The sequence below is a fragment of the Stenella coeruleoalba genome, assembly GCF_951394435.1.
Source record: "Stenella coeruleoalba genome assembly, chromosome: 16".
Lineage (NCBI taxonomy): Eukaryota > Metazoa > Chordata > Mammalia > Artiodactyla > Delphinidae > Stenella > Stenella coeruleoalba.
This window is the reverse complement of record NC_137162.1, coordinates 78,436,369-78,452,371: the sequence shown is the minus strand read 5'-3', so window position 1 is coordinate 78,452,371 and position 16,003 is coordinate 78,436,369. Positions and strand designations below refer to the sequence as shown.

The 16,003-nt window shown below is 38.1% G+C and overlaps 1 protein-coding gene across 9 annotated transcripts in view; it reads left to right on the top strand.

Moving 5' to 3' along the window:
* The window catches only part of TBCE (tubulin folding cofactor E), a 126,428-nt gene that overhangs the window by 86,508 nt on the left and 23,917 nt on the right, over nucleotides 1-16,003 (top strand). For all 9 annotated transcript variants that reach the window (XM_079899838.1, XM_079899837.1, XM_079899841.1 and 6 more), the window contains one exon: nucleotides 2,260-2,344. In XM_079899838.1, the coding sequence (XP_079755964.1) occupies nucleotides 2,260-2,344 (85 nt within the window). The remainder of the gene's footprint in view (nucleotides 1-2,259; nucleotides 2,345-16,003) is intronic.

Sequence of the window (16,003 nt, the reverse complement as noted above, 5' to 3'; positions counted from 1 at the left end):
TTCTTCTAAGAGGTTTTTTTAATCTATTTTGAGAGTTGGGTGTCCAAATTCATTCTTTTGCATGTGGGTATCTAGTTGTCTCAGCACCATTTGTTGAAAAGACTGTTCTTTCCTGTTGAGTTGACTTGACACTTCTGTCAAAAACCAGTTGACCATGTATGGGTTTATTTCTGGATTCTCAACTCTACTCCTTTGATCTGAGCCTTATGACAGTAACACACTTTTTTGATTACAGTTGCTTTGTAGCAAGTTTTGAAATTGGAAAGTATAAGCCCTCTGACTTTGTTACTGTTTTTCAAGATTGTTTTGGGTATTCAGGGCCCCTTGCTTACTTTTTTGAAGGATATTTTCACCAATTACAGTGTTCCAGATTGCCAGGGTGTTTTTGTTTGTTTGTTTTTAACTTTTTTTTTCCCCCAGTATTTTGAAGATATTATTCATTTATCGTTCTGGCTTTTACTGTTTCTATGGAGAAGTCAGTCAACTATTTCTGGTTGTTTTCCTTTGGAGATAATCTGTTTCCTCTCCCTCACCCCGAGCTGTTTTAAGATTTTTCTCTGTCTTTGTTATATGGCAACTGGTGGAGTTTGGTTTTGCTTTGTTTTGTTTTCTCTTTTTTTTGTGGTTGTTTTTTGTTTGTCTTGCATTTGTACTGTTTATTTTTCTTAGACCTTCTTAAATGTGTGGCTTGATGCCTTTCTTTAGTTTTGTAATAGTCTCAGTCATTATTTCTTCAGAGATTGCTCTTTCCACAATCTCTCCCTACTCTCTTTTTGGGGGCTCCAGTTCTATATACATGGTAGACCTTTTCGTTGTATTCTCTACGTCTCTTACATGCTAGTCTGTTTTTCATCACTTATTACTGTGCTATGTTCTGTATATATTTTTTTCTCACCTGTTTTTTAAAAAAATTATGTATAATCTATTGTAAAAAAACTATCCATTGAATTATAATTTGAATTATTGAATTTTTCAGTTCCAGAATTTCCATTTAGGGTTTGAAAAAAGTTTAAAAATATTTCTGCTGAAGTTCTCAATTTTATCTTTTGTTTTCCTGAAAATATTAAACATACGTAAAACTCTGTTATGCAGATGCCCAGTGGATCTGCTGCTGTTGGCTGTTGTTTTTCTTGGTTTTCAGTCATAGATGCTTATCTTTTTCTATGCTTGGTTGTTTCTGTTTGAGTGCCAGGTATTGATTATGAAGAGTTATAATTTGAGCTTTGCAATGGTGTTAGCTTCCTCCAGAGAGGACTGAAGTTAACTCTGGCAGATGGCGAGGGTCCCTGGCAATCCCAGATCACTTAAACAAATCTGGGAATGAGATTATTTGAAGTTGACCTTCAGTCCCTTCAAGGGCTCGTCTGTTTAGAGTTGGTTCCTTCCTAACTCTTAAAATCAAGGCATTTCAAGCTCCAGTACGAAACCTAGAGAGTTTCTTGCAACCTCCATCTTCCTTGGGAGGCTGTAATTTTCATTATTGACCTCTTAGTCCCTCAAAAGCTCTGGCCAAAGCCCTGTTCAGCATTTTAGCTTTTCAGCCTTTTCTACCAGAATCAGCAGATGCCTTGAGGGGAAAAATTTGCTTTAAGACTTCGTTTAACTCTGGGTTTCCCTTTTCTCTCAGATTTTGTAATTTTGTAATTACAATTTTATAATTGAATTTTGTAATTCAATTACAAATTCAATTACAAAAAAGAATTTTGTAATTCTTCAGTGCCTTGTTAGCTCTCTGGTGCTTTGAAAGAGATATCTTATATATGTGTGTGTGTGTATATATATATATATTTTTTTTAATTGTGGTAAGTTATACGTAACTAAACTTACCATTTTACCACTTTTAAGTGTATAGTTCAGTGATATTAAGTACGGTAACATTGTCATAGTTATCACCACCATCCATCTCCAGGACTCTTCATTTTGCAAAACTGAAACTCTGTACCCATTAAACAAGAACTCCCCATTCTCCCCTCCCCTTAGCTCCTGGCAACCACCATTCTACTTTCTGTCTGTAAATTTGAGCTACTGTTGTTTTCTGCAGTTGTGGTTTTTGTTGGCTTTTTGAACCAAACTTGCTATTGCATTTGCTGATTAAGTTCTGAGTCTGAGGTTGACTTGTCTTTTCCTAAAGACATTTCTTTCTCCCCCAGTGGTGTCTGTGTGCTGTGGTTTCCATTGCAAACTGTATTTCCTTGCAGAAAAATGGAGCATCACCTGTGTCCTAATTTAATGCTCATTTTGTTTTTCTTGTTCTTCCAGGACTCTGGTTAGGAGTAGAATGGGACAATCCTGAGAGGGGAAAGCATGATGGAAGCCACGAAGGGACTGTGTATTTTAAATGCAGGTAATTTTCCATTGCCAATTGGCATGGTTATCTAGGAGAATGTTAAATAGCTGAATAAGGGGGGATGGAGAAGAAGACATGTTTGACTGTTATGGTAGTTATAATGTAGAATTTGGTGTATTCTAAAAAGACAATTCTATTTGTAGAGTTTTTTTCCTTGTTTTTAAAATTCTCAGTCTTAACCTTGCAAGTGGGGTTGCTTTCTTTGTCCTTTTTTGTGTTTTTGTTTTGTGACAGTTTTTTTTTTAATTGTATGGATCCAAACATTTCTCATTGATTCATTAACTATTTACTACCCACTGAGTGAATACTAGAAGAGGAATAGCCTAGATATCCAATAAAAGCAGTTGATTAAGCAAAATACAGAACATCCAAACAGTGGCATGCTAGGCCACTATTTTAAAAAAAGCTCTTGGGCTTCCCTGGTGGTGCAGTGGTTAGGAATCTGCCTGCTAATGCAGGAGACACGGGTTCAAGCCCTGGTCTGGGAAGAGCCCACATGCTGTAGAGCAACTAAGCCTGTGTGCCACAACTACTGAGCTTGCGTGCCACAACTACTGAAGCCCATGCTCCTAGAGCCCGTGGTCCACAACAAGAGAAGCCACTGCAATGAGAAGCCCACACACCACAACAAAGAGTAGCCCCCGCTTGCCACAACTAGAGAAAGCCCGCACGCAGCAACGAAGACCCAACGCAGCCAAAAATAAATAAATAAATTAAATTAATTTATTTAAAAAATAAAATAAAATAAAGCTCTTATCATGAAAAGAATTACACATTATAGTGCATATCTACTAATATTTTTACCTGCTTGATTTCAGAGAAACTATGTGAAGCTCTGAAAAGGATGGAGGGGAATTTCAGGCAGTCTATCTTTCAAATTTTTGTTGTTGTTTGTTTTCCCTAAGTTTCAGTTTCTCGGAAGAATCTGTTATTATTAAGCTTACCATTCTTTAAATGTGGTACAGTGAACACACTCCTGGCCTGGTAATCCAGAGGCCTCTAACTTTGCTTTTAACAATCTTTATGACCTTAAATCAGACTAAATTTACTAACCTCTAAAATGAAGGTCAAAATCAGATAATAGCAAAATAAGTTTCCTAGTCGAGCATTCTGTAGCTTTGGGAGGTCAGGATAGAAGAAGAATTGGCATGTTCCTAGAGGCCAGCGGTAGTGACAGACATGGCATGAGGCCAGCTCAGAATCTGTCAAGAGGTCATAGAGTATGAAGGGAGCAATTTATGTGTTTAGAGAGGTGTTGAAATAGAAATCTCTTAGCTTGGCCTGTTGATCCCTTACCTCCCTGGACCATGACCTCACAAAACCTCCAGTGAGGGAACGTTCCCTGAGGAGCCTGCCCCAGCACCTCCCAAATCATCCATGGTTACGTGTCCTTCATGGTCTCTGCATATGGTGATATTTTCAGTCTTGGTTACTCTGAGTAGGAAAATGAAGACTTGTGTCAGTCCTGGCAGAGCTGGGATTTGCCCTGAAGTGCTGATGGGCACAGACTTAGTGTTCAGGTTCTTACCCTTGGAATAAGCATTTCCTTGCTTTGTTGTGTTTCCTAGTACAGTCATGCCTGAGCATTTACATGTTGAAATACATGCTATGTTATTATAAATCACTTTTGTTTCAATGAAATGACATTTTGTTGACTTTGAAATCCTGTATGGGTTAGTAATTCCATTTCGCATTGTTTTGGGGGCAATATACAAGGGAGCATTGGCTCTGTTGTGGTGGAGAACCACTAGTCTAGACTAAAGGAATTACCTTATCCTTTATAGTTGTTAATGCTTATATTGGTATTAGGTCGAACTTGGCTTCAACTAGTAAAGATTATACCAATATCTTAGAATCTCTAAATCAGACAAAACAGAATATAGCACATGTACTTGTTATTAAGCCAATTCAGATCTCTTAGTAACTTCATTGGAGTCTTCTTTTACATTTCAAATTTTACTTGGAAAGTCATAATAGCGATATGTATTTTACCACAGTACACATTTTTTTTAATGCTTAGATGCTATTTTCATGAAACCAAAGCAATTTAAAGTTGTCAGATCATAAATGTTCCTATCTTATACTTGTGAAATAGGTAAATGGCAAAAAGGTGGTATACCCATTTTAAAGGAGGAAAATGGGTCAGAAGTTGTCATATTGATAGCAAAATTCGGATCCCACCTCTTCAGAAGCACGTGTTACTGTCAAGTGGCTGAGCCTGTTAGACACAGTATAACAGGGTAGTTATGCGCTCTGGCGCACATGTCTTATGAAGGCTAGTCTGCTGGCCTCTGCTGTGTATGCAGGATATTAGGGTGTGTTGAGTGAGTTGTTTGGTGAGCTGCTTTCTTGAGTCTCCCCAGCGTCCCAGGTTGCTGGGTTGACACCCTGCCGGTCAGGGTTAGGTCCTGCCGCTTGAGGTCAGAACCTGGGGACAGACAGGGTGGTTTTCAAGGCCCGGCTCAGGGCATACATTCTTCCCTGTGTATTTTCCCCCAACCACTTCAGCTCACGTTGATCTCATGAGACTTCTCAGTTTAGAATAGAATAACATTTGCAAAGGTCTAACCTCTGTTTTAACAACGACCTTCAAGAAGAATATAAGATGGGCTTTAACCCAGAGAAGAACTGTCTTCACAGTTAGCTTTCAGTGTTTCCATGTTATCACATTTGTTCGTTACGCTGACTCTTTGAGATGGCTATGACAGGTATTGGTGACCAAGTGGGTTATGAGTAGAGCACGAAACACTGGAGTCAAGCTCAAATCCTGGCTATGAATGAACTCCTCTTTAGTGTAGTTCTCTAAAAATAAGGTAAAATTTTTTCTTGAATAGTTGGTGTGACACCGACAGAAGAAGTTTAGGGAGTGGACCAGATTACCTTGGAAGGCCCCCATGTTCAGAGGACTTCATGTCACTCTTTAGTTTCAATCTGATCTCTTAAATAACCTAAGGTAAATATGGCAATCTCCTGGTTATATATTAATTACCTGTAATTAATATTTGTGACACTGTCGGTTTACAGTAGTAGTATACAGGTTTATCCCAAATTTATGCCTGTGAACCAGTTATGTGTCTCTCCCAGGTGCTTCTGTTCTCCATCTCTTGTCTTTTGGGGAGTTGAGAGGTTCAGTTAAGGTGATGAACTTTGAATTTCTCTCTGCCTTATCCCTAGATTTCCAGCGCTTTTCTTTCAACCTAAACTAAAGGGTGTACCCTAAACTCTTTGAACTGTGCGGGTCAGTATTTTACCCTCAGCTTTTATTGAAAATATTCCCTTTCTAAGTAATTGCATGATTTCTCTTTTCTTTTGAGCAAGAAATGTTAAAATCTTACTTTTCTTCAGCACCATGAATGGAGTTTAATACTTGGCGTCAGAGGGGACATGGTGTCCAAACCATGTCCACAACACTGGCTAACTTAACAAATGGAAGCTCCTCGATTTACTTATCCTGTGTGCGTCATAAGATTGTTGGAAAGTGTTCTGAGGTTCTTTTTTTTTTACAGATCCAAAATACACTTTATTTTTCATTTTATTTTATTTTATTATTATTTTTTTAACATCTTTATTGGGGTATAATTACTTTACAATGGTGTGTTAGTTTCTGCTTTACAACGGTGTGTTAGTTTCTGCTTTACAACAAAGTGAATCAGCCATACATATACACGTTTCCATATCTCCTCCCTCTTGCGTCTCCCTCCCTCCCACCTCCCCATCCCACCCCTCCAGGCCATCACAAAGCACCGAGCTGATATCCCTGTGCTACGCGGCTGCTTCCCACTAGCTATCTACCTTACGTTTGGTAGTGTATATATGTCCATGCCTCTCTCTCGCTCTGTCACAGCTCACCCTTTCTGAGGTTCTTAAATGAGCATTAATGCATCAGTATAAAATATTCTCCTGGAGGGTGGAATGGATTGGGAGATTGGGATTGACATATATACACTACTATGTATAAAAGAGATAACTAATGAGAACCTACTGTATAGCACAGGGCACTCTACTCTGGTATAGGTATAAAGTGATAGGATAATTTTTTAAAAAATCACTAAATGTGCTGATAGGATACAGGCAGGGTGAATCTCTGTAAGAGGTGAAGAGAGATATTTCATTTTGGGAAGCTTCCCATGAATCAGGGCAAAATAGAAGTTGTGACATTCAGAAGCAGTGTGCAAAAAGGTGCTTATCAACTGAGCTTTTTTCTTTTTTTTTTTTTTTTCTGTTGGGAAAATGAGTTCACCTGGTCAATTCTTTAGATATTACAGCAATATACATTAAATTAGAGTGAATATGTCTCCTCTCATGGTGAATGGTTAGTTATGCAGTGTTGCTGAAAAGGCTCTATGCATGCCTGTAACAAACAGGATATCAAGGTCAATGACATTTATTAGGAACTCCCCAGAGACCCAGTCTTTCCCAGCATCTAAACAAGCCCCAATAAGAAAGATACTTACTATAGGAGTTTTGGAATCTGTTGGGGACCCTTTTACCTTTGAGTAGTATTGCCAGATTCAGCAAATAAAAATACAAAATGCATGGTGAAATTTGGGTTTCAGATAAGCAGTATAAGCATTTATTGGTATAAGTATGGGACATGCATCATATATATACTTATAATGAAAAATTTTAAGTATATAACAAATTTCAGATTGTTTATCTGAAATCCAGATTTAACTGGGCACCTGAATTTTATCTTACAACTCTGTTGGGCAGACTGAACCTTGATTATAGTGCTTCTTGAGAGTCTTTCATTTCTGCAAGAGCCGTGGTTGGGATGTATGGACTTTCCTAGCTGCATATGTAATTGGTGGGCCGAAGGAGGCAGGAACTTGAACAAGCCGAATGCTTACAAGAGAAAACATTTTGGACTCTCCCCCTTCACTCCTCCCCTCCCCCAGTTTTTTCTCTTTTAGGCAGGGTTCAGAATTTCAGTGTTCAGATGCAACATCTTGATAATAATCTAAGATCTCAGTGGAATCTTTGAATTATTAGTTTGTCTTTGAAGATTTACTGTTATTGATGGGCACTTCTTCAGCTAGCATTTTTTATTTGCTGGGCTGTTTGTTTTTCCGAGAAACCTGCCAGGAATGTTGCAGAGGAGACTGATGTTTGATGTTTTCCTTTGATCTGCAAAGGGCACAGCATCTCCTTTGCACCCTAACACCATTTCTGACTTCTTTCTTCTGCCTGCAGCGAAACTAAACAGTAATAAAGGTCTCTTCTTGAATTGTTCATTACCACTGTTATAAATTTAGGACAGAAATGAAAACCGTGGTATTTGTTTTACATTGTTGTTTTTCATTTATTATAAATGTGCTGGTTTTAAAATTTGTGCTCTCATACTTATTTTTACATTTCAGTCACATAATATTTGAACAATACATTTTCCTATTTCTATTTCCACCCCCCAGTGTTACTCCTTTAAGGAAAACTAATACTATTTCATAAATTTCATAATTTCATTTCACTAAAATTTCAAATTTCACTGTTTTGTAAGCCAAAGCCTGTTTCGTAAATGTGAGACTCTAGGAACAGTCTCTTAGATGCAAAACTCATTTGTTTGTATACATTTAGATAGATTGAGGTACATAAACGAGTGTTCTAAATTGTCTGGAATTATTTTTCTGACACCTAACAACATACCTTGGGATTTAGTTCAGCCTTGTACATGTAAAGTGTTTAACATTCATAACGTTTAGTTGTCAGTAAACACAAGATTGGACTGTGTGCTGTCAAAATGGAAAATTAAACGAGACAACCTACAAGTCATCTTTGTGATTTACTTTGTAAGAAACACGTTTGTTTATTTTTTTTTAAAGTATAGTTGATTTACAATATCGTGTTAGTTTCAGGTGTACAGAAAGCGATTCAGTTTATATATATATATATATATATAATCTTTTTGAGATTCTTTTCCCTTATAGGTTATTTCAAAATATTGGGTATAGTTCCCTGTGCCATACAGCAGGACCTTGTTGTTTATCTATTTATATATAGTAGTGTGTATGTGTTAATTCCACACTCCTAATTTATCCCTCCCCCCCCCCCCCCCCCGCTTTCCCCTTTGGTAACCAGCCATAAGTTTGTTTTCTATGTCTGTGGGTCTATTTCTGTTTTGTAAATAAGTTCATTGTATCATTTTTTTTAGATTCTATGTATAAGTGATATCATATATTTGTCTCTGTCTGGCTTACTTCACTTAGTGTGATAATCTCTAAGTCCATCCATGTTGCTGCAAATGGCATTATTTTCATTCTTTTTTACAGCTGAGTAATATTTCAGTCTGTGTGTGTGTGTGTGTGTGTACACACACACACACACATACACACCACATCTTCTTTATCCATTCATCTGTTGATGGACATTTAGGTTGATTCCATGTCTTAGCTGTTGTAATGTAGTGCTGCGGCGAACATTGTGGTTGAAGCACCTTTGTTTAAAACATATTTTAGTTAAAATGTTATGGTTCTAGAAATGTCTTATTTTCAGTAGTATTGCTTTTGCTGTGCTTTCTCTATTCTCAGAGGGATTTTCATGTAGGATCCTGTTTGATGCTTATTGTAGGACAAGTACCACCACTTTTTCATCAAGCTCCTACTCAGGTTTCAAGGTCCAACTCAGATTCTACTTCTTATGTGGAATACACACTAGACCAGGACTTTTTTTATGTTGTGTGTCCTTTTGGAGGCATAACATAATCTTTTCAAAAGCAGGGGGAAAAAATACATTGCATTACAGAGGAAATTTAGTCACATTGAAGTAATCAAAAATATTTTTAAATTATGATCTAGTTAAATATATATTTCTCTTTTTTAGATCTATATTTCTTTACTAAATAACATTAAATAATAATATCTACTGATGGATCTAATAACTACTAAAATTTGTGGTAGTGAGGAGAATAAAGACAGAAATGCAGGAAAGGATAGTGCACTGGTAGTCAGGAATCCGAGTCTTGGCTGTGCTACCTCTGTGATTGTGACCCCAATATCCCCAAGTGAAATGGGATTGGATTAGATCAGAGTTTCTTAAAGTGGGACATGAGGCCCCGCTGCATCAGAATCCCCTGGCACATTGTTTTAAACAGCAGAACCTGGGCCCCAGCCCAGTCCCACTGCGTGCACAACCTGGGGTGGGTTCCAGTAAGCTTTCCAGGTGACTGACTGCTTTTCAGGTTGAGTTTGAGAAGTCCTAGACTAGGTAATCTCTTAGGTAGATCCGTTTGAACTCTTAAAAAAAAAGAAAAAAGAGGCTAGGGAATTCCTTGGTGGCACAGTGGTTAAGAATCCTCCTGCCAGTGCAGGGGACTCGGGTTCGAGCCCTGGTCGGGGACGATCCCACATAACCGCGGAGCAACTAAGCCCGCACATTGCAACTACTGAGCCCGTGTGCCGCAACTACTGAAGCCCATGTGCCTAGAGCCCGTGCTCCGCAACAAGAGAAGCCACCGCAATGAGAAGCCCGTGCACCGCAATGAAGAGTAGCCCCCGCTCGCCACAACTAGAGAAAGCCCATGCGCAGCAACAAAGACCCAATGCAGTGAAAATTAAAACTTTAAAAAAAAAAAAAAAAAATATATATATATATATATATATATATATATGAAGCTAGCTACATTTAATCTCTTTAGCTGAGTGATAGAAATGTGTTTGTTAAAACAGAACTGTGTTTTTCACACTAGGAGCCTTTTCTGTGTGAAAAGAAAACGAAATATTTTCTAGGCAGCTTCTGGTAGTCAGTGATCCTCTGATATCACAGCAGGCAGACTCAGGACCTGATTCTGCTGCAACAGAGAATTTAATTTCCTGCATCGACAACTTCCCCCTCTCCCTTGGGTTATTTTTGTCTCATGTAAGTTTGGTACTTTCTCCCATCTTAAAACATCTGCCCTTTCCATCCCTCCTCTCCCCTTTCCATTGGATCTCCTGTGGACGAGAGGAGTCTGATCCCACTCTCCTCTCACTCTCTGGAGCTTGTCCCACGGCCCCACCCCAGCTGCTTCTAGCAGGGTCACTTTCCGGTTGCTAGATTCATTGGCCAAACTCAGCTGTCGCCTTCCGGGCATTCACAGCCCTGGACACGGTTGTCCACTGTCTCCACTGCTTTCCAGGACACCACCCTCTCGGGGGGTTCTCACGACCTCCGGGCCCCTTCTTTTTGCCCTGACATCACTTCTGACTTTCCGAGATTCCGAGTTCCTTTTACAATCTGGTAATTTCTGTTGACCCACCTCCCAGAAGAAAATGTATATATGTTTATATTGACAAAATTTATCATCAGTATTATTTTCATTCTCTTTAATTATGGTGACTTCTCCGAAAGTTTCATTTGTTTAAAAGAGTTAAAGGGCGTAAGCCAAAATACTGTTTATCATACATTTTTGGCAATTCATGTATTTCATCATTTATTCTCTGACATGATCAAATGATGATATTAACATTTACAGCTTTTTTTTTTGTTTTTTTGTGTGGGGTTTTTAAATTTTATTGTATTTATTTTTTTATACAGCAGGTTCTTATTAGTCATCTATTTTATACACATCATGTATACATGTCAATCCCAATCGCCCAATTCAGCGCACCACCATCCCCAGCCCCACACGGCTTTCCCCCCTTGGTGTCCATACATTTGTCCTCTACATCTCTGTCTCAACTTCTGCCCTGCAAACTGGTTCATCTGTACCATTTTTCTAGGTTCCACATACAGGTGTTAATATACGATATTTGTTCTTCTCTTTCTGACTTCACTCTGTATGACAGTCTCTAGATCCACCCACGTCTCAACAAATGACTCAATTTCGTTCTTTTTTATGGCTGAGTAATATTCCATTGTATATATGTACCACAACTTCTTTATCCATTCGTCTGTCGTTGGGCATTTAGGTCACTTCCATGACCTGGCTATTGTAAGTAGCGCTGCAGTGAACATTGGGGTGCATGTGTCTTTTTGAATTATGGTTTTCTCTGGGTATATGCCCAGCAGTGAGATTGCTGGATCATATGGTAATTCTATTTTTAGTTTTTTAAGGAACCTCCATACTGTTCTCCATAGTGGTTGTATCAATTTACATTCCCACCAACAGTGCAAGAGGGCTCCCTTTTCTGCACACCAGCATTTGTTGTTTGTAGATTTTCTGATGATGCCCATTCTAACTGGTGTGAGGTGATACCTCATTGTAGTTTTGATTTGCATTTCTCTAATAATTAGTGATGTTGAGCAGCTTTTCATGTGCTTCTTGGCCATCTGTATGCCTTCTTTGTAGAAATATCTATTTAGGTCTTCTGCCCATTTTTGGATTGGGTTGTTTGTTTCTTTAATATTGAGCTGCATGAGCTGTTTATATATTTTGGAGATTAATCCTTTATCCGTTGATTTGTTTGCAAATATTTTCTATTCTGAGTTGTCTTTTCATCTTGTTTATGGTTTCCTTTGCTGTGCAAAAGCTTTGAAGTTTCATTAGGTCCCATTTGTTTATTTTTGTTTTTATTTCCATTACTCTAGGAGGTGGATCAAAAAAGATCTTGCTGTGATTTATGTCAAAGAGTGTTCTTCCTATGTTTTCCTCTAAGAGTTTTATAGTGTCCAGTCTTACATTTAGGTATCGAATCCATTTTAAGTTTATTTTTGTGTATGGTGTTAGGGAGTGTTCTAATTTCATGCTTTTATATGTAGCTGTCCAGTTTTCCCAGCACACTTATTGAAGAGACTGTCTTCTCCATTGTATATCCTTGCCTCCTTTGTCATAGATTACTTGACCATAGGTGTGTGGGTTTATCTCTGGGCTTTCTATCTTGTTCCACTGATCTATGTTTCTGTTTTTGTGCCAGTATCATATTGTCTTGATTACTGTAGGTTTGTAATATAGTCTGAACTCAGGGAGTTCGATTCCTCCACCTCCGTTTTTTTCCCTCAAGACTGCTTTGGCTATTCGGGGTCTTTGGTGTCTCCATACAAATTTTAAGATGATTTGTTCTAGTTCTGTAAAAAATGCCATTGGTAATTTGATAGGGCTTGCATTGAATCTGTAGATTGCTTTGGGTAGTAGTCATTTTCACAATGTTGATTCTTCCAATCCAAGAACATGGTATATCTCTCCATCTGTTTGTATCATCTTTAATTTCTTTCATCAGTGTCTTATAGTTTTCTGCATACAGGTCTTTTGTCTCCCTAGGTAGGTTTATTCCTAGGTATTTTATTCTTTCTGTTGCAATGGTAAATGGGAGTGTTTCCTTAATTTCTCTTTCAGATTTTGCATCATTAGTGTATAGGAATACCAGAGATTTCTGTGTATTAATTTTGTATTCTGCACCTTTACCAGACTCATTGATTAGCTCCAGTAGTTTTCTGAAGGCATTTTTAGGATTCTCTATGTATAGTATCATGTCATCTGCAAACAGTGACAGTTTTGCTTCTTCTTTTCCAATTTGTATTCCTTTGATTTCTTTTTCTTCTCTGATTGCTGTGGCTGGGACTTCCAAAACTATGTTGAATAATAGTGGTGAGAGTGGACATCCTTGTCTTGTTCCTGATCTTAGAGGAAATGCTTCCAGTTTTTCACCATTGAGAATGATGTTTGCTGTGGGTTTGTCATATATGGCCTTTATTATGTTGAGGTAGGTTCCCTCTTTGTCCACCTTCTAGAGAGTTTTTATCATAAATGGGTGTTGAACTTTGTCAAAAGCTTTTTCTGCATCTATTGAGATGATCATATGGTTTTTCTTCAGTTTGTTAATATGGTGTATCACAATGATTGATTTACGTATATTGAAGAATCCTTGCATCCCTGGGATAAATCCCACTTGATCATGGTGTATGATCCTTTTAATATGTTGTTGGATTCTGTTTGCTAATATTTTGTTGAGGATTTTTGCATCTATATTCATCAGTGATATTGGTCTGTAATTTTCTTTTTTTGTAGTATCTTTGTCTGGTTTTTGTCTGGTTTTGGTATCAGGGTGATGGTAGTCTCATAGAATGAGTTGGGAGTGTTCCTTCCTCTGCAATTTTTTGGAAGAGTTTGAGAAGGATGGGTATTAGCTCTTCTCTGAATGTTTGATAGAATTCACCTGTGAAGCCATCTGGTCCTGGACTTTCGTTTGTTGCAAGATTTTAAATCACAGTTTCAATTTCATTACTTGTGATTTGTCTGTTCATATTTTCTGTTTATTCCTGGTTCAGGCTTGGAAGGTTATACCTTTCTAAGAATTTGTCCATTTCTTCCAGGTTGTCCATTTTATGTCATAGAGCTGCTTGTAGTAGTCTCTTAGGATGCTTTGTATGTCTGCAGTGTCTGTTGTAACTTCTCCTTTTTCATTTCTAATTTTATTGATTTGAGTCCTCTCCCTCTTTTTCTTGATGAGTCTGGCTAATGGTTTATCAATTTTGTTTATCTTCTCAAGGAACCAGCTTTTAGTTTTATTGATCTTTGCTATTGTTTTCGTAGTTTCTATTTCATTTATTTCTGCTCTGATCTTTATGATATCTTTCCTTCTGCTAACTTTGGGTTTTGTTTGTTCTTCTTTCTCTAGTTCTTTTAGGTGTAAGGTTAGATTGTTTGAGATTTTTCTTGTTTCTTGAGGTAGGCTTGTATACCTATAAACTTCCCTCTTAGAACTGCTTTTGCTGCATCCCATAGGTTTTTTGTTTTTTGTTTTTTGTTTTTTGTTTTTTGCGGTACGCGGGCCTCTCACCGCTGCGGCCTCTCCCGCTGCGGAGCACAGGCTCCAGACATGCAGGCCCAGCAGCCATGGCTTACGGGCCCAGCCGCTCCGCAGCATGTGGCATCCTCCTGGACCGGGGTATGAACCCACGCCCCCTAAATCGGCAGGCGGACTGTCAACCACTGCACCACCAGGGAAGCCCAATCCCATAGGTTTTGGATCATCGTGTTTTCATTGTCATTTGTCTCTAGGTATGTTTTGATTTCATCTTTGATTTCTTCTGTGATCTCTTGGTTATTTAGTAGCGTATTGTTTAGCCTCCATGTGTTTGTGTTTTTTATGGTTTTTTCCCTGTAATTCATCTCATAGTGTTGTGGTCCGAAAAGATGCTTGATATGATTTCAATTTTCTCAAATTTACTGAGGCTTGATTTGTGACCCAAGATGTGATCTATCCTGGAGAATGTTCCATGCGCACTTGAGAAGAAAGCGTAATCTGCTGTTTTTGGATGGAATGTCCTATAAATATCAATTAAATCTATCTGGTCTATTGTGTCATTTAAAGCTTCTGTTTCCTTCTTTATTTTCATTTTGGATGATCTGTCCATTGGTGTGAGTGATGTGTTAAAGTCTCCCACTATCATTGTGTTACTGTCGATTTCCTCTTTTAGAGCTGTGAGCAGTTGCCTTATGTATTGAGGTGCTGCTATGTTGGGTGCATATATATTTATAATTGTTATATCTGCATTTTGGATTGATCCCTTGATCGTTATGTAGTGTCCTTCCTTGTCTCTTGTAACATTCTTTATTTTAAAGTATATTTTATCTGATACGAGTATTACTACTCCAGCTTTCTTTTGATTTCCATTTGCATGGAATATCTTTTTCCATCGCATCACTTTCAGTCTGTATGTGTCCCTAGGTCTGAAGTGGGTCTCTTGTAGACAGCATATATATGGGTCTTTTTTTTGTATCCATTCAGCAAGCCTGTGTCTTTTGGGTGGAGCATTTAATCCATTCACGTTTAAGGTAGTTATCAATATGTATGTTCCCATAATCTTTTTCTTGATTGTTTTGGGTTTGTTTTTGTAGGTCCTTTTCTTCTCTTGTGTTTCCCACTTAGAGAAGTTCCTTTAGCATTTGCTGTAGAGCTGGTTTGGTGGTGCTGAATTCTCTTAGCTTTTGCCTATCTGTAAAGCTTTTCATTTCTCCATCAAATCTGAACGAGATCCTTGCCGGCTAGAGTAATCTTGGTTGTAGGTTCTTCCCTTTCATCACTTTAAGTATATCATGCCACCCCCTTTTGGCTTGTAGAGTTTCTGCTGCGAAATCTGCTGTTAACCTTATGGGAGTTCCCTTGTATGTTGTTTGTCATTTTTCCCTTGCTGCTTTCAATAATTTTTCTTTGTCTTTAATTTTTGCCAATTTGATTACTATGTGTCTCGGCGTGTTTCTCCTTGGGTTTATCCTGTATGGGACTCTCTGCACTTCCTGGACTTGGGTGGCTATTTCCTTTCCCATGTTAGGGAAGTTTTCGACTATAATCTCTTCACATATTTTCTCAGGTCCTTTCTCTCTCTCTTCTCCTTCTGGGACCCCTATAATGCGAATGTTGTTGCATTTAATGTTGTCCCAGAGGTCTCTTAGGCTGTCTTCATTTCTTTTCATTCTTTTTTCTTTAGTCTCTTTCACAGCAGTGAATTCCACCATTCTATCTTCCAGGTCACTTATCTGTTCTTCTGCCTCAGTTTTTCTGCCATTGATTCCTTCTAGTGTAGTCTTCATTTCAGTTATTGTATTGTTCATCTCTGTTTGTTTGTTCTTTAATTCTTCTAGGTCTTTGTTAAACATTTCTTGCATCTTCTCGATCTTTGCCTCCCTTCTGTTTCTGAGGTCCTGGATCATCTTCACTATCATTTTTCTGAATTCTTTTTCTGGAAGGTTTCCTATCTCCACTTCATTTAGTTGTTTGTCTGGTGTTTTATTGTTCCTTCATC